General features: G+C 38.8%; 2 protein-coding genes across 2 annotated transcripts; both read right to left on the reverse strand.

The window, feature by feature from the left end:
• Positions 1–3,381: 3,381 nt before the first annotated feature.
• vps72a (vacuolar protein sorting 72 homolog a) lies at positions 3,382–9,550 on the reverse strand. Its single transcript, XM_049603175.1, has 6 exons — positions 9,149–9,550; positions 6,315–6,467; positions 5,968–6,088; positions 5,609–5,785; positions 4,712–4,856; positions 3,382–4,445 (listed from the first exon to the last, which is right to left on the reverse strand). Exons 1-6 carry the CDS (start codon positions 9,263–9,265, stop codon positions 4,055–4,057), a joined length of 1,104 nt encoding a protein of 367 aa, XP_049459132.1. The 5' UTR covers positions 9,266–9,550; the 3' UTR covers positions 3,382–4,054.
• Positions 9,551–10,338: 788 nt separating this feature from the next.
• Positions 10,339–16,847, reverse strand: LOC125905315 (leucine-rich repeat and immunoglobulin-like domain-containing nogo receptor-interacting protein 1). The gene is made up of 2 exons (XM_049603241.1): positions 16,465–16,847; positions 10,339–13,017 (listed from the first exon to the last, which is right to left on the reverse strand). Exon 2 carries the CDS (start codon positions 13,003–13,005, stop codon positions 11,179–11,181), a length of 1,827 nt encoding a protein of 608 aa, XP_049459198.1. The 5' UTR covers positions 13,006–13,017; positions 16,465–16,847; the 3' UTR covers positions 10,339–11,178.
• Positions 16,848–18,327: the final 1,480 nt, after the last annotated feature.

Below are 18,327 nucleotides of genomic sequence, written 5' to 3' on the forward strand. Positions count from 1 at the left end.
GTTTGGGGCACCATTATCTGCTCAGATTCAACCAAATGCTTCAAAACTCATTGGACGATGCTTCACAGTGCAGATGGACATTGACCTGAAGCATACTGCAAAAGCAACCAAAGACATTTTTAAGGCAAAGAAGTGGAATGTTCTGCAATGGCCAAGTCATATCATCTGACCTGAATCCAATTGAGCATGTGTTTCTCTTGCTGAAGCCAAAACTGAGGGCAAAACACCCAAAACACAAGCAGGAAGTGCAGACGGCTACAGTAAAGGGCTGGCAGAGCATCACCAGGGAAGAAACCCAGCATCTGGTGATGCCTATGTGTCCCAACACTTCTTTAGGAAAAAAGTCCTAAATGAAAGCTGAGAGTCTGCACTTTAAGCAGGTATTCATTGTTTCATTTAAAACCCATTGTGGTGGTGTACAGAGCCAAAATGATGACAACTGTATCATTGTCCAAATAATTATGGACCTGACTGTATAAAATGAAGACAGTTACAGAGGGATTTAAGGATATCTGCTTTTATTACCTAGAAAATCAAAATATACTGTCCATAGCCTTAAAAAAAATCAATTTTCGCCATAATTTAGGGAATTAAATGTCACAGAAATCAGGCTATGAATGATTTATTAACAAATCCCTCTGTAAATATCTTCAGAATATAGCTAGGTGTATAACTGGAAAGTTTGGTGTACATAGGTGCTACAGAGGCTGAGATGTTTGACTTGGAGTATGACAAAAAACTCATTTTGAGAAAACGGCATTCAAAGATTTACATAATAACATAATACAAGTAGACAAAATGTAATAAAATAAATGTCTAAATGTAGAATTTGAATGTTTTCTTTATAGCAGTTTGAAAGAATACATATTCAAGGAGTAAACTAGAAACATTTTCATTCGGACAGGCTTTTGGTTAGCCTATTCAAACAGCTAATAAAGTGTTTTTTTGTTTCTGTCATTATTTGCTGCTGTGTTTTATTTCAGTCCTGTGCTGTGTATCATTGCTACCTGTCTCTTTTATAGATTATATTGTGCAATTATTTTTAATGTTAAGCACTTTGGGATTCTGTATCTGTGAAAGGTGCTATACAAATAAACTTTATTTTACTTACGTACGTATTTACTCCTTAAAATATCTTGTTTTATACGACCAACAGTCAAAAAACTAAAGATAGTTCACAATGAAACAAAATACCCCCCAGAAAATCCAGCACATCATCAGAATTTACAGGGTGGAAGCAGGGAAAGTTTGGCATTCAAATAACTCATGCAATTAATCAATAATTTTTTAAAAAAATGCATATTATTTTTCAGGTAATCGTTTGATCTTAAAAAAACATGCCAATTACAATTACCTTCACTGCAATTCAACGTTCTTTAATTGCTTGTTTTCTCCACCAATGGTAAAAAAAAAAACGTTCTGGGGGATCTGAAAGACGCTTAATTTGGTTAATCAATGTCTGTTGGTGAGTGCTGTGCCCACTGGGAATTATAGGCTTTGAGTTAATGATGTCGGAAGACCTAAAATGTGTCACAAGGAGTAACACTTTGAGATTTCGATTAATAGGATCTAAAATCACCACTACTTTAAACTATTTTTTTGTAATCTATTAATTCTTGTTTTAAAGTGTTTTTAAATGTCCTTTTATGTTGAATTGCCTTGTTTGTTTTATGTTCATTAAGTGAAGCGCTCTGTGCTGCATTTCTTGTATGAAAGGTGCTTTATAAATAAAATTTATCATTATATTATTTAAAATCAGTCTTGTTTTTTGTGCTTGAAAAAAAAATGACTTATCAAAACTGTTGGCTGTTACATTTCTGCAAACAAGACTAATCAGTCCATAAACATATCATTTTGCCTCTAAATTTAACCATCTTGGTTCATTCTGGATGTTTTGGTTTTATTTGAAGTTTTTTTCTATCAGCTCATTTTTCCCATCAACCACCAAAACAACCTGATTGTCCGGGACATTTGAAGCGAGTGCATTAGCAGAGGTCAGGGGGGTCCACGTGAGATCATGCAAAATGCATTTTCTTTTTTTTTTTTTTGTTTTTTTCCCCCCCCCTTAATGAAAGACCCGAACATCTAATAAAGCTTGAGCTTTTTGCAGCCTGGTTACTAGTAACAGAACAAAGACATGGTTGACTGCGCAGCTAGATGCTCTGCTCAACATCATCAGGACATTACAGGAACAGCAGGAGAAAATCCGCTTGAGTGCAACATGATCCTTTTGGCAGCAACGTCAAATCTGAATTTTGGGAGCTTTCCTTCAAAAGGTAAAAATTTCTGCCTGAACCATCTGCTGAGGGCTAAACTGATATGAAGGCAGACTCAGCAGGTTTTGTACCTGAAACTCCAAAAGGAACTCAAGGTTGGCTTCACCTGTCAGTCATGACGCCATCACCGTCATCAGTCATGTTCCCGGCTGAAGTGTGAAAATCAAGAGTGCCATACTGCAGCTGAAAAACAAACTAATAATAGAATTAATGTGAAAGCTACTCATCGTGTTTCAGTGGTGTGATTTTTACCCTTGACCCATGGGTGACTAAATGTTTACATTATTTTTGTTCTACAGGAGGCTTTTATGTAACACAGACCACTGACGATGGCCGAAAGCTACTGGACGCTGTGCAGAGGAGATGTTCAGTATGTGAGGGGTCAAAGGTGCAGCGCTAGACAAGCACTGAGTGGTGCACAGGGTGACTCTGTTGCTCTGCGATTGTACCCTGAGAGAATAAATATAGGAAACACTATTTCAAGTCCCAAAGGGATCAACACAGCGGTATTGTTCGCTGTGACACTCGAGACTGGAGCTTTAACAATTTTCTGTTATTTACCAGGAACAGAAATAACACCTTTTATAATGGCTTCATGACCGGCTCAAACATATTCAAAATGCTTGTAAATCGCTGTCTGGCTTACTTTAGACATTGACGTGATTTATGTGACCAGCATTATTCAGACATCTCGTCTTGTCCTTTATGAAGTATCAGACTTAACATTAAAAAGAAGGAATACGGACATTAAAAGTGGAAGAAACGAAGCTTTTCTGTCAGAAACCATACAAGTCCTGTCATATCAAACTGCTTGTTCTGTTAAGTTAATGAGCACTAGCAGGGAGGAATTACAGCTTTGATCAATTAGATCTGTCACAATGATTTGCCTGATACATAGAGCAAATTAAACTCCTGGGCCCAGTTTTACCAAAACTATCTCATGTGTTTTCAGTAATGGCGTTCAACTGAATGTGAAATTAAGGTTTTTAAGAACAAGGAGGAAGTTTAGTCATTTGTCTTTGGGGTAAACCAAGGTTAAACTACTTTTAATGACACAAAATCTTACTGTATGAGTGAATTCAGGATGGTTTTGAAGTGTGAAGGGCATTACAGATGGAATAAATTTTAATATGATGATGGATGAGGGTGATACAGACTGTAAATCATGACGACAGATAAGATCCAATGAACAAAACCCTCGAAAGACAGACCGATGTTGAGTGTTTCCAGTGTAGCTGTTGCAGTGTTTGACGTTTCTGAAATGTGATGTAGTTCATATACATAGTAAATGTGAATTATTCCAAGTTTCAAACATTTATTTTTGTTGACAAATATGTACATACGTAGAAACCAAATATATGGACAGTAAAAAAGGCATTTTATTGTAGGGAAAAGAAAAAATTCAAAAGCTACCTCTGTGCAGATGGAGTTGTGGTAATACTTGTTTTTTACTAAGATATGTCCTGTAAATTTATGTTGTCCAGTCAACAGTGAACTGAACATATTTGCCTTTAATTGCTTCAACAGCTGTAATGTAACAGTCACATTAACATTAGCATTAACCGCTGAATCCCAAACATCATTTACAATAAATCTCTGGTGCCAAGGATACTTTGTGTGGATGAAGATGAAACTAGATCGAAAAGGTATTTATCCCATGGTGTTGAACAGATGTCTTGGTTATAGCTTTTGCTCATGTCCCTTAATCAAGTCACTCTAGTTGAGCTATAACATTTTAAAAAGGACAACATATTTCCTAAATTCTTCTTGAAATTAATCTATGTCGCCATAGCAGTCTGCTTTACAACCATTTTCTGGCGGGAACCCTTCGTTGCTGATGAGTCAAGTCCCGTAACCCCACCGGAAGTGTTTGGAAATCCATGAGCAGCCACATATTTACGGTACGCTTCTCGAATGATGCGGAAGGCTCGTGTGTTCGCATAAGGTATGTCAGTGACCGGGTCTCGGTACAGTGCGGCCTTGTGGGTGACAGGACAAACCTCCTGGATGGGCAGCTGAGGACTCGGCTGGGCGCTGTGTGGAAAGGCCACCTCGAAAGCTTCGTCGTCACTGAAAGTTATGTAAGTACGGGAGCACAGGCCTCCGGCAGGCTGCTGGGACGGTGTGGTGGGATTTTGTGGTGCAGTTTGAGGGACATCCTGATCCAACCTATGGAAAATAGAAACATGATGAAAATTTGAAAGATCAGTTGCAGATTTGTTTTCTCATCGATGTTTCTCTTTATCTTAACTTTTGCTTCGGTCAAGTTGTTGCCAGATGAATTAACTACAAATCATTAAAATAGAATGTTTTGGTATATTATCGTCTAAAAGGATTAAATACTTATGGTAAATGCAGTTAAGGTGGATTACTTAAAGCAGCCAAAGGCCCAGAAGACATTTTTCTGAAGCAACCTCAGTCTGGATCATACGCACCCTTCAACGTCCACATTTTCTTCTTTTAGGACTGAGTGAGAGACGAGTGGCATCAAGACTGAATGGTAACGGATGGTTGGTCCCTCGAAACGCCGCTTCTTGTGGACTTGTTTCTTCTTGTCCGCCTCCAGACGCTCATAGTTCTCTATATACAGAAAGTAAAATGAATCAGGACATCCTTATTTCAAGTGTATTATCATTAAAAGAAACTTTAGATTTAACTTGAGACAAATTCATTTTAAATAAGTAAATTCATATTCATTTATAATTTGGTAACAACAACCACTGATAAATTAATCATTATACAATATTTACAATGATGTTGTGCATCTCCTTGCCAAACAGATGGCTACATTGATTCACATATATTCTGAATAAAGCTTTAGACATCTGTTCAACACAAAATCAAGACAGGAGAGCGTCAACACATTCTTTTAATATAAATTTAATGACAGATAAGTACCAAGTTATCGGTTGACTCTGTCAGCATTGGCCTTGCCATGTTCACGGCTTATTTAACCCTTCGAAAACTGGAGCAACATCACTTTTCTTGTGCTGCTTTCAGACGCCTTTCACAAGTATTTAAACCTTTGAACCCTGAGCAAATTGGTGTGATTTATTTTTCAAAAACATGGGGGAAAAAAACAATGAGCAACTTAGTAAGAAATGCAATTAATAACAGATTTAGATTTTTTTTATAAATAGGGAAAAAAGAAAAAAGCCTTGGAAAAAAACTATTTTATAATTCTTATTATTATTACATTTTAAAATTATGTTACAGAATTATTATAATTTTTAAGCACTCTTTTTAACTTTTTTTTTCTTTTCTTTCTACTCAGAAAATGTTGGAACTAAAACTCTCTTTACATTTGAGTAACTTCACCCAAGTGTTTTTACCTAAAGATCGAATGTTGATCTCAGCTGTTATTTTGGCCTCAGCCAGCAGCTCTTCCTGGGTAAGAGGCCGGTCACGATGAGCACCTCTCCGTCTCCGAGGGGCATCCTGACGCTCTTGCAGGCGCAGATTGGTCTTTCGGGTATGTTCGCTGGTGGACTGTCGCACAGACTTCCGCGCTAAAGAATGATTAAGGTATACAGAAAAGAAGAATCCTGCTCAAAAAATATTTATGTTCAAAAATCTGCTCTCTGATGCAGCTGTGATGTCATCATTGTGTGCTTATGAAGTTATGGTTAATGAATTAAACAGTTTTTAAACAGTGTGTAGGCATTTTTTGGGTGGTTTGTAGGAATCTTACTCTCTGCAAAATCTTGGAATTCTTGTGGAATCCTCCTCTTGAGCTCCACTTTAACCTTCTCAGTCTTCTTCTGTTCCTCGGAGGGTCTTTTGGGTTTGGGTTTTGCCACCTTTATCGGTTCCTTGGATTAAACAAATATGGCCTATTAACTGCAAATCTGTTTCATTCATGTATGAATTTTACATGTTCATATTGAGAATCTATCACCAAAAACATAAAATTTTATGCTGCAGTGTCACTGAAATAAATCTCTCAGATATGAATGTAGACTGACGAGATAATCAAATTCAATCTTTAATGCAGAAACTTGATTCAAAGTCTAATAGCTCCTGAAAGACTGTTGCTACCTTATATGCTTTAGTGACAACTCGACTCTTCCTTCGAGGTGCATCCTCCTCCTGGTCGCTGTCTGGCTCGTCGCCCTCATCGATGTCAAAGTCGCTGTCCACCTCATCCTCTGTATCCGAATGTTCTCCGTGATACTCATCATCTCCTGATTCCTGAAAGGAAACAAAAGAGCATGATTTAGCTAACACAATAATAACCTTTAAAAATCAGTTTGATAAACCAAATTTCCTCTGAGGTTTTCTATAAGTTGTACTGACTCTTTGATAGAGTTTAAACAGGTGACTTGCCACTATTTTAACGCTAATCAGGCTAGTGCAGAACAGTGTAGCAGAGTTACACATGATATGCATGTGTGCTGAGCAGAGACCATTAAAGGTCCAGTGTGTAGGACTGAGTGGCATCCAGCGGTGAAGTTGTAGATTGCAACTAACTGAATCTTCTCCTGTGTGCCAAGTGTGTAGGAGGACTCCGGTGGCTGACACAAAAACACACCTGGCCCTATCTAGAGTCAGTATTTGGTTTGTGCTACTACTGTAGAACTACTGTAGAATTTACATGGTGGACTCTGTGGAAGAGGACCTGCTCCATATGTAGATATAATGGCTCATTCTAAGGTACCGAAAACACAATGATTCTTATTTTCAGGTGATTATACACTCATGAAAACACAATTATTAATATTATATTCAATTTCTGACAATATACCCCCGATATCCGACACACTTTAGTAAGGGAGAAGCTCTCCCATACAACAAGCAGGTTTATTTTTAATTCAGAGTCTACTCACACTCACAGATCTACAACACAAACACATACAGAGAGGCAGCTCTCTCTCTGTCCTTGTGTTGACACCGAGCAAATCTCAAGGTGATACAGCAGGCACAAAGTGTATTTACAAAGGGTAAACAAAAATAATACCAACACCTTATGTACAAGAACATTAACTCTGATGAAAATTCAATTAGCAGCAGTTTTTTTTTTAATCCAGGGAATTGATGAGTTTTTAAAGGCAGCATGAAAAAAACTAACAGAGGTAAAAGGAAGAAAAATAATCTGTTCTTGAATACTAAGTACGTAGATAAGAGAAAAGCTGCAGCATTATGTAATTGTACATGTAAACATATGCAAATAAAAACAAACTGCGATGACAAAGACCAACATCGGTCACAATTTGAAAGTACTCAACGGACATTTAAAATCACACTAGCCCTCAAATTTAAGCATGTGCACAGGCATGGTCACACTGCCATCACAGTACCAGCAGAGATGACTGAGGTGCCTCAGGATTGGTTTGTGATTTTTTTTTAATCTAGCTACTCCTGTCAACCTTAGCTGAGACTAACATCAGAACTGCCAGAACAGCCGCTGCCAAATCCCCCTACACAAGTTGACCCTTGATCCGGCAGCTGTTTGAAGAAAATGACCTGGACTGTGTAAACTGAGCACACAACTCAGCATCTTAAAATGTAAGCCTTACATTAAGTTGCTGCAATATCAAATAATAGCATGTAATGTTCTGACACACAATACAGCCTGAAGCCATAATAGCCTTTCCCCTTTCTTTGACTGTGACGCAGGAGAGGCTGGCACTCTCAACCAGCCTTCACAAATCTGTCAGCTGTTAAGATAGACTGGGCCAGGAAATTTTGGAGTCGTGGTCACAGTTTCAGATGAATCACACTGGCACGGTGGTTTTAATCACCAGATCTGCCACAGGCATTAATTAAAGGTACATTTTGAAGACTCATCCTTTGGTGTGTTCTTTCCATGTTGGTGGTTAACATCTATTGCATCTTTGAGATTGTATGTATTGTATTGTATTTCTTCTCTTATACGTTTAAGCACACATTGTCCCACTCTTCAAAAACTGCAGTCTAAGAAGCAATTTCTGAAGCACCCACGCTGAACTTAAGTCCATGATCTTCTTAAATATTGGCTGTGGCATTCACTGTAGGAATGGAATGAGCACAGTCATATGTACATGATACGCACTTGCAAGTCTATTAGGTAACCCTAACTAAAGATAACATAATACAATAGCCCTTTAACTTTATGGTTGAATCAGCACCACTGCAATGTGTGTGCTGCTGTTAACTGGTATTGTGATACACTGAGGCATAGCTTTTTTCTCCATCCTTTTAAATCAATAAGAAATGACTAAATATAGACCCCTAAACAAATAAGCAGTTTCACATGCTTTCCCTATTTACTCCTAAATAATACATGCAGCTTATTGGCCTCTATATCCAATTGTATGTTTCTTCTTGAGCCTGGAGTAGTACAGGCAGCTAGTCCATTAATTAAACTGTCTATCAACAGAATTGTTTTCAGTGAAAATCATTTTAGTTGTTGAGTATTTCTATGATTTATCACATAAAAACGAATTAATTTGGGCATATTTGTTGCCTGTCACTAAGACTAAGACTAATTATACAGTCGACAGAAAGAGACTCGGTTTGGGAATATGAAGAATTGTGGGGAAGAAAAACGTTTAGTATATAGTAGAGGTAACATTATTGTGCAACGTAACATTACTGAATTGTCCTGTGGGACCTTTGAGTGGCCTCTGATAACTTGCGATGTCTCGTCTGTCATTTAATAAATGTTTAGTGCAAGTAAAAGTAATAATAACTTAATTATAGTCCGTTAACATAAGACCGTAATATCATTCCATTTGACAATGTGTCCATTAGGCAATGTAATGAAAATAAACAGTGTGATTAAATCAGCTTCAGTATTCGACCCGCTGTTTGAGAGACCAGCTCAGCTAGCAAGGAGCTAACGTAATGCTAACTTATTAGCTCACTCCGTATCTGTTAGTTTGGATACTTACATCGTTGAAGCCTCCGTAAGTGGTCTTGTAGAATTCGTCCTCTTCTTCGGCATCCAGTAATTTTGACATGCGGTTTCCCGCAGTCTTTCTAGGTTCTCGGTCCACTGCCAGAGTCATGGCTGTAATTCCTAAACAATGCTAACAAACGTTTGGCTAGTAGCGAGCTAGCTAGTTTTATGCTAACTTAACTGGTACAGACTGTTTTAGGGAGCCTAATTTACCTCCTCGTTACTCGCTTTGGTTACCTCAATTATCTGTTCATATCCATCGTTAGTTAAGTTATGAATACACTTTGAATTCACGCTAATATGCAAAAAGAGTGGTCCATTCAAACACAAACAAGAGCACAGCTAACTTAGCCGCTGTCTTTTGTCCCTGGCCAATACATCCGGGGCACGTGACGTATTTCCGGTGCTATGGTACGACGTAACCTTCAAAATAAAACTCTGCTTTTACCTATGCGCTGACCGTAATAATTACAGGCCCACAATTCGAAGTATGCAAATTTGTACACAGCGTTGTGTACTATTTGACTTGATATAGCTTTATGTCGCTTTATTTCATTCACATTCATATCTTTTATTCTGTATTGTTTGGCTGGTACATCTAGAATGGCGGCCACACACCACACACTGATACTGTTGCTATAGGAACCAGTGGAGCGCTAATGTATTGCCATGGCAACATCTTTTGGATGAACCTCCTTGTGGCAGTTGTGATAATAATCTCTTAAGTATTCTCTTATTTTTTTCCCTTTATTTTGGCTGTCATCCCTTTTTCTTTTTCTTTCTTTTTTTTAACTCAGTTTCATGTCCTTTTACTTAATAATATGATGTCCCTGGTTAAAAAAAATCAGGGTTGTTATTCTGAATTGTTCACTAAGGTTAATTTTCTTTTTCTTTTTTTTTAAGTTGTGATGATCATCTTATCTTGGCAATCAGCTTGTTTCAATCAATTGTCTCTTCTTTCTGTTTGTGGTCAATAGTTATTACTCGTTATTGATGTACTGATATAAAATAAATCATTTATTTTACCTGTTTACCAAGCATTCAAAACATAAACACAATTGGTTATCTGATGTCTCATGCATATATTTTGTACCAAAAACCACTGAAGAAGTACACACAACAAGATACAAAATTACTTTTCTTTTTAATGTTATTAGAAAGCAAACTTGTGAAATGCTGGGGAATTAAAGAAAACACACATTCCTCACATCCATTAGCCTAAAAAATAAGTGGCCTACAGCAATAAATGTGACAATATTAGAATACTAGCAAAATATTTGTATGCAAATTAAGTCGAAATGACATGCAATACAGATGCAAGTACTGTGTCCATTAACCTTCAAATAAGGTTAACATTCCTAGTATATTTTTTTAGTTATCTCAAGGCTACCATCTGAGATCCATCATAATTATTTCAATTAAAAAGTCTATTTCTGTTTATAAAAAAATCAAATGAACAAAACAAACAAGGTCTTAAACTGTTTCTTTATATAAACATCAGTAAGGGTAATGGCAACAAGCAGTTGACTGAATAATTTACATCTCTAAATATTGCATGCATTATGTTCATTAAGTATTGCTAACTTTGGTTACTTTGTATTTAGGGTTTTTTTTATAATCAAGCGTCTGTCTCACAAATAAGGAGAAATGAAAATAAAGTTAATCATGGTTGCACTCTTCTAGATGTTCCTAAAATGTAAACTCACATTAACATCCAGAGGGGCTTTCACCAGCACAATTTATTGCATGTCTTGTCTTTGTCACTTTTGCACAACATAGCTAACATGCTCACATTTATATGAATCAGCCCGCCTTCGTTGGATGCAATTTTACATGCTGTTAAAGGAGCAGTGCGTAAGATGTAGGAGGATTTTGTGGAACCTAGTGATGAGGACTGCAAATTGCAACCATCAGAAATTTCTCGCAGTTAGTGTCAGTGTTCATTGTTCAGGAGGTTTTTTCTGGTCGCCGAATTATTCAAAGAGGTCTCCTCCTCTCTAGAACGGACCGCATGATTTAATTTCATATTAGTTTCATGGTGAACCTGCTTGTCTCCGTATTGCCTTTCCCTCCGTTATTACTTGCCATGGCACTTCGTGGCACATACGCTATTGTGGCTGTGTGCTTTATCTGCCCTTTACTCTTGCTCCAGAAGAACATGAAGATGAAACATACGCTCACAGAGCTGAAAAATGAAACAAACCCGATGGTTCCAGCTACCAGTAACGTCTTGACATCAAATGGGATATTGTGATTTCCATTCACACCTGGAGAGGCAGATGGAAAGGCAAACCATCCCTTAAGACGAAGGGGGGTTTTAGAAGACGGTGGAAAGGCTCGGACATGAAGGCTGAGGGACAGGCTGTCATTTCCTGCCGCGTTAGATGCCACACAAAGATAAGCACCACTGTCTTGAGGTTGAGCGTAACGAACCTCCAGCGAGCCATTAGAGAGAGCTCGTATTCTACCAATGGGTGATAGAGGTTTTAACTGTGGGCTGATCCAGGTGACAGATGGCAGAGGGTCACCTTCTGCATTGCAATCAAACACCACAGTGTGTCCTTGATCCACTCTCACTTCTGGAGGTTTTTGGTACAGAATACGAGGCTGTCGACATGTGAGCAGGCCTGGGAGCTCGGCTTCAGTAAAGTCCAGAAAATACCAGCCCTGCAACTGAGCTGAGGTTGTGCAAGTCGGTGAATTTCCACCAAAGTCCAGATATGGTCGTCTTTGCACTACCCACAGCAGACGGCAGTCACACGTTAGTGGGTTGTTACCAAGCCCCAGAGTTCTTAGGGTGTCCACTGAATGGAAAGCTCCTACCTCCAGTGTGGTGAGAAGGTTTCTGGATACATTCAGCAATCTGAGATGAGCCAGACCCCTGAATGCTCCGATTTCGACACACAGCAATGATCCCCCCACCAGATGGAGCTCTTGGAGCCGGAGCAAGTCTTCAAGCAGGTTCCCATGAATGTAGGCAATTGGGTTAAAAGAAAGGTCAAGGTAAACGAGATATACAAGATGATGCAGAGGGATGTATGGGACAGCACTGAGGTTACAGTGTCTTATGGTGAGAGATGTAAGGTTCAGGCCGAAGAGACTATTTCCTGACAGGGTCTCCAGCCAGCGGCAGTGAGAAATGACAAGCTCCGTAAGGCGCTCTAAATGACGGAAAGAGTAGTTTGGCAGCGTGGTGAGGCCCAGACGGCGAAAATGAAGCCTTCTCAGCCCAGTTAGCTGTGCGAGCGCCTCCGTCGGCACAGCAGTGAGGTTGCAGCCATCAAGATGCAGCTCTTGCAGGCTGGTTAAGCCAATGAAAGCTTGACGAGAAATGAAAACAAAGTCATTATCTGCTGCTTTGATAAACTGCAGGGCCGATAAGTCACGGAAAGTAAAATCTAGAAGAACAAGGATCTCATTACTGCTTATGTCCAGTAACTTCAGTTTTGGCAGACCAGCAAACACGCCCACAGGAATGATCTTCAGGTGGTTGCGAGCAAGGCGCAGAGTTATCAGACTTTGCAAGCCGAGAAAGGCTTCCACTTCAATTATCACCATTATATTATCACTCAAATCCAAGTCTATGAGTTGTGTCAAAGTCTGAAACTGCTGGTGCACCAGAGTCTTGATCTTATTATGTGTTAAGTTTAGCAGTTTTGTGTTTTGCGGGAGACCGTCGGGCACTGTAGTAAGCTGGCCATCGGAGCAGTTCACCTCCAGCAGCACGGTGTTGCAGCGGCAGAGCTGTGGACACGGCCGGCGTGTTTCAGATGTCAATGCCACCCCCACTGCCAACAAGTAGAGAGCTCCCAAGCACAGCCAATGGTGGACAGCAACCCCCTCAAACATCTGGTGGCTTGCCTGCATGTGTGTGTGTGTGTGAGAGAGAGAGAGAGAGAGAGAGAGAGAGAGATGTGAAAAGACTGATTTACTGACATCAGTAAAAATGGGGGAAACATTCTGCAACAGAAAAAGGCTGACAATGTTCAGGTTTGGCTAAGTGAAACTGAAAACAACTGTTTTGTTTTAAAGGGTAAATTCGGCATTTTTTTAAACCATGTTTTTCCCATATTTTTGTGTGACTAATGAGAACAGCAATTTTTGAAATTGGTCCAGTATTGAGCGAGAGGGCTGCAGGCTGCATTATAATCACTTTGGGCATTAACGCAGTCGTCAAAGTACGTCCAATAAAAGTGTGTCTTTGTCACTGACGGGCACAGATTGTTATTCTTCATGTCTGACATCATCGTGTAAAGGATCACCACAGAGACAGACCTTTAGTAAAGAGTAACATCCTTTTTGTTTTACCAGAAACAGCCCCTAGGTCGCTATCACCAAACCAACCAGACTCCATTTAAATTAACAGTAATTTCAGCATGTCTGGAGCCAGTCAATTTTCACATCTAACTGGGTAAATTCAGGGTTAATTATAACTGCACCAGACTCTCATTTCTGGAACAGTAGAAAGACAAACCAAGACAGCTTCTTGGAGTTTTATTTTGTCTCTGTCAACTGTGAATAAAGTGTGTTTTATGATGCTAAAATGGAGTCTTGTGAGGTTGACGATAGCGATTTCGAGGCTGTTTCTGGTCAATCAAAAAATGTCTTACTCTCAAACAAAAAGGTGTATCTGTGTAGGCACTTAGAATAACAATCGGAGCCTGTCAGTGGCAAAAATAAGCACTTTTAGAGGAAGTAAAATGACGCTTCATAAATGTCGCAAGTGATTCCTTTGCACCCTGCTGCAGCATTCTCACTTAATGCTGGACCACTTTCAAAAAATGTTACCATGAATCACTTAGACACAAAAATATCAGTCAATAAAATACAGGTTTAAAAATACCGAAGTTACCCTTTAAATGTTTTTTTCTCAACTCTTAGATAACAGGAAGTGGATTTTCATAACCAGACAGCTGCTGATGCAGGGTCTTGTCTTCATTAAAAGGAAAAAAGGCAGAAAGCCCAGGAAGATGTGGGCAAATGTTGTCAGATGGTGATGCTGAATCATCTTTGTCAAATTATGAATATCAGTGGTTTCAGTATGTGTTTATGTTGTTTACAGTGCTGCAATAATCCAGGATGAGCTACACAGGTAAAGTCTTACACAAAACCAAATCAGTCTTTAGAAAGCAGGTAAAAACTTCACTCTTCTGGCTTTCTTTTGATTTTATGTCTTTTATTTTTCAGCTTGTGGCTGCACTTTGTTCTTCTTAATCTTCTTAATTCCTCTTAAATACACCTCTCTTACATTTTCTTCTTCCTGTAAAGAATTTTGTATCTTCTGTTTTAAGTGCTATAAAATAAAGTTAGTAAATGGGCCTCTGAGCTTATGTTATAATGTTACTCATTCTGTTCCCAAATGACAGGAATGAACTTGGTATTCTCTGCAGTGATAACGTACACACAACTCATGGTGTTGGCACCACACAAAAGTCCACACATAGGCCTATAAACACAATAGAAAGAACAGGTTGTCTGTCTTTTTGTTTATTGATGCTGTTTGAAAGCAGAAATAGAGGGAAAGTGTAAACCTGCACTATATGAGGCATCACACTGAGGACTTAACCACTCAATTATCTGTTCTCAATTATTGTAAACATCATCGGTTTCTCTCTGGGCACATTATAATGTCAGAGGAACACATATTCTCCTGGCATTTATTACAGTCAATATTGTATATTTCGTTTATCTAGATACTGTGGTTACTGTGACAGCAGATTGCAGGCTGAGAAGATTATTTGGACATTTTTGGCTATTGGCAGAGACTTGGGATCTACTGGATACTATTTTGGTGTGAAAGATTTTGTAATAAAGGGTAATAAAGAGATGATCAGGAATTCATTTTGCTCTTTTCTTGGTCTTTTTTTCCATTTTGCATAATTTCCTGTTCGATGCAACATGTGAGATTTGTGCAAAAGAGGTGTATACCAAACCAATATATACATGAGCACAAATGGTCTCTTTAGTTAAGGTTTACATTATGAGGTATTTTCTTGAAGCTCAGATCTAAAATGATGTGACATGGACGGTTGCCACAGATCATGAAAAGCTCTCTTTATTTGAACCATTGTTTAATCCACCACTAGAGGGCAGCTAAAGCAAAAATATATTTGTGTACAGTATGTCCAAGTCTAGGTTTTTTTTGTTGTTTTTTTTAACTGAGAAGTGACTGAAACTGAGAAAAATCAATATCACTAATCCCCTGAGAACTCCACAACTAATTCATACATCAATATAGGTTTGATTCACTGTATGAACATGTAAACAGGCATCATAAGAATATGAGGCAGCGAACCAACTGTAAGCCTGTGAAAGTGACTAAGGGATCAGCTCATCAAAAAACGTGTGACTTGCTGAAATGCGCAGGTTAAATTGCCAGGAGAGCGCTGGAAATAAAACCACCTTAAAGTGTGATTTCACCCTGAGCTCTCCTCTCACGTTGTTGTGCTGAGCAACACAACACTATAGAACATGTGAGAATAGGGATGGCGAGAGGCAGACAACACTGGGACTGATTTCCCTATGTATTTGTAACAGAGGCCAGAAAGAGCCGTTTCTAAATATGTTGTTTTGTAATGTTGTTTAGTTTGCTTTCACTTTTGTGTTGTCATATTATTCTCTGTATGTTCATTTTCATGTTCCCTATGACATTAGGTAAAGGTTTCAAATAAGCCCACCTGTGTTTCTGCCTCTCCCTGCACTGAATACTGAATACTGACTATAACTGACTGTTTATTATTTTTGTACTTTTGTGTATTTTAAATTGTGCAAAACAACACATAAAAGTAAAATATAAAAGTATGCATACTCACTAAAGCAAAAAAAAGCAAATTTAGTGTCTTTTTTTTTGCCTTTGTTTGCAAACTGATTCATGTGACTTATTTAACATCTACATTTCAGAGTTTCTAAATAATTTTACATTTAAATCTTTTTTTTTTTTTTTTTTTTTAAAAAGTGGTCAAAGTCTAATTTTCAAAAGAGAAAACCATCTCTCAGATCATGTTTTTAAGGTGGTAATTTCATCTCAGCACAGCTATGGGTACGGAGCTGGGGAATACTGTATCGTCTGACTGCTGGTGATGACAGCAGCTCCCCAGAGCACTGAGTGATGGAGGCTGACTCCTCCTGAACTCCTCTGGGAGCACACACGCTAGAGAGAGAAAACAGTGTACGAAGGTAAAATCACAGTTATTTACTGTGGGCCGGCAGCCTCAAGATACTCAGATACAATGGATGGTGTTATAAAAGGCTCCGAATTACAGTGATCTTGTGGCAAAAAGCAAAAGTAACTCAAGTCTTGTAACTCACCGTCTCTTCAGTCTGTAGGGCTCGTCATTGTGATAGCTCCAGTTTCACAATTTTGAGGTAAAAAAAACAACAACCAAAAATAAGAAAGCATATTTGCATGTGTGATTTTTCTTTCTGAAATTGTCTCTGGATAAATTGTTGATACAAGCAAAAAGAATTCAAAGAGCAGAGTGCATCTTATTGCTCTGTCAGGTCCACCTCAAAACTCTCTGTTGCTCAGAAATACATCCAAATGAAGCCTGCAATAGGAGAGAAACACACACACACATAACACAACAAGAGAGCTTCATCCTCCCATTCTGAAATATTCAACTCCGGAGGCAGCGTGTTACTGCAGCTCAGTTCCCCTGTTGCTTCGCTGTCCTCATGGCAACAACAACCTGGCTCTGGACGCGGCGTGCTCGGTGCATGCTGGGGGATTATATACACTAGCTCCTGGACCCCATCCAACACACTGCACTGGATGACAGGAGGCAGGCACACAGGTCAGCCAAATGAAGAGATTTTGGCGCAAACACCAGATGGGAATGAATTTAAGCACTGACGCTTAAAATAAAGGAATATCTTTTCAGCTTTCTGGTGTGTCAGAGCCATTTGAAAGTTTAACAAAGACACACTAAGTGTTTGATTTGTAAAGTCCTGAAGGGTGGTGTTAAAACAATTTGTCCAACCTGTCAGATGTTTGGATCTTTTTTAAGTTTAGAATTATGCTGAATTAGCTATTCTTTTAGTACTAAACTTAACCACAACTCACTTCTGTCATGTCTTCAGTTACTGGGTCTGATTTATACAAATAATCCTGAATCAAAGATGGCATCAAACCTCAAACACATAAAAACAACTACATCTGAAAAGGTGGCCATGACACAAAATGACTACATAGCATGCAATAGTGAATGATGAATAACTCTGAATACTTGATGGCAAAGTTGTGCTCCAGTCCCTGATGGCTGGCAGTTATAAACAGGCCATACTTTCTCTTTATACAATCTTATTAATGAATGCCAATATGGCAACTCATCCATCCTCTCTTTTAGTGTTCATGTCAGACTCAGACTCTGCTTGTTCCCTGTGAAACTAAAGTAGAAAATACAAATGTCCTGTAAGACAAAGGGGGATCAAGACAGAAAAAAAGAAACACAAGGTCATATAAAGACACAGACAAATAGGATTTTTAAGGTTCTGTAAGCAACATTCAGAGCATTAGCAGCATACAGCAGCAAACCACTATTTACTATGCAAAGATATGATGAGGTAAAAGAGTCATGAGCAGAGAATAAAGTCACGCCCCCTCTCTGTGTTGTAATCCGAGCTTCTCTGTGGTTTGCTGTGGTAAACAAGCCCAGTCTCACCCCAAAGTTCTCAAAAGCTGGTGCTTGGGCAGTGACTTGCAATGTCAGAAACCAATGAAAAAGGCGTCCTTTAACGGTGTAGGTAGCATCAAGGGGAGACGCAGCTGGGCAAGTACCAAAGTTAAGGCAGTAAAAGTCCAATTGGGTGGGTGGTGTATGGTCCAACAAACACCAACCTTCACGTGAGAGAGCAGTGTTTGCATCCTGTAAGATTCTAAAGCCAAACCCTGTTCTTTTTTTCCTAAACCTAAGCATGTGTTTTTGTTGTTGAAGGAAAAAACAGTCAATTCGCAGTGTTGTACCCACGTAGTGCCTTTATTTTTAAAGACATTGTGTGTAAAAGTTAAATTTCCTGTGAAAATGGAAGTGTATCAACCAATGCACCCAGGGAACTTGCACGTTTTCCACGTTGTATGTGGACGTGAAAAGCCCATGACCAAAATGTCAATATGTGACGAGATTGGAGTGAGAATGTGTTGGGTAAACCGTTTTGGCTGTGCGTACATGTTAG

This window comes from Epinephelus fuscoguttatus, linkage group LG17, assembly GCF_011397635.1.
Source record: "Epinephelus fuscoguttatus linkage group LG17, E.fuscoguttatus.final_Chr_v1".
Lineage (NCBI taxonomy): Eukaryota > Metazoa > Chordata > Actinopteri > Perciformes > Serranidae > Epinephelus > Epinephelus fuscoguttatus.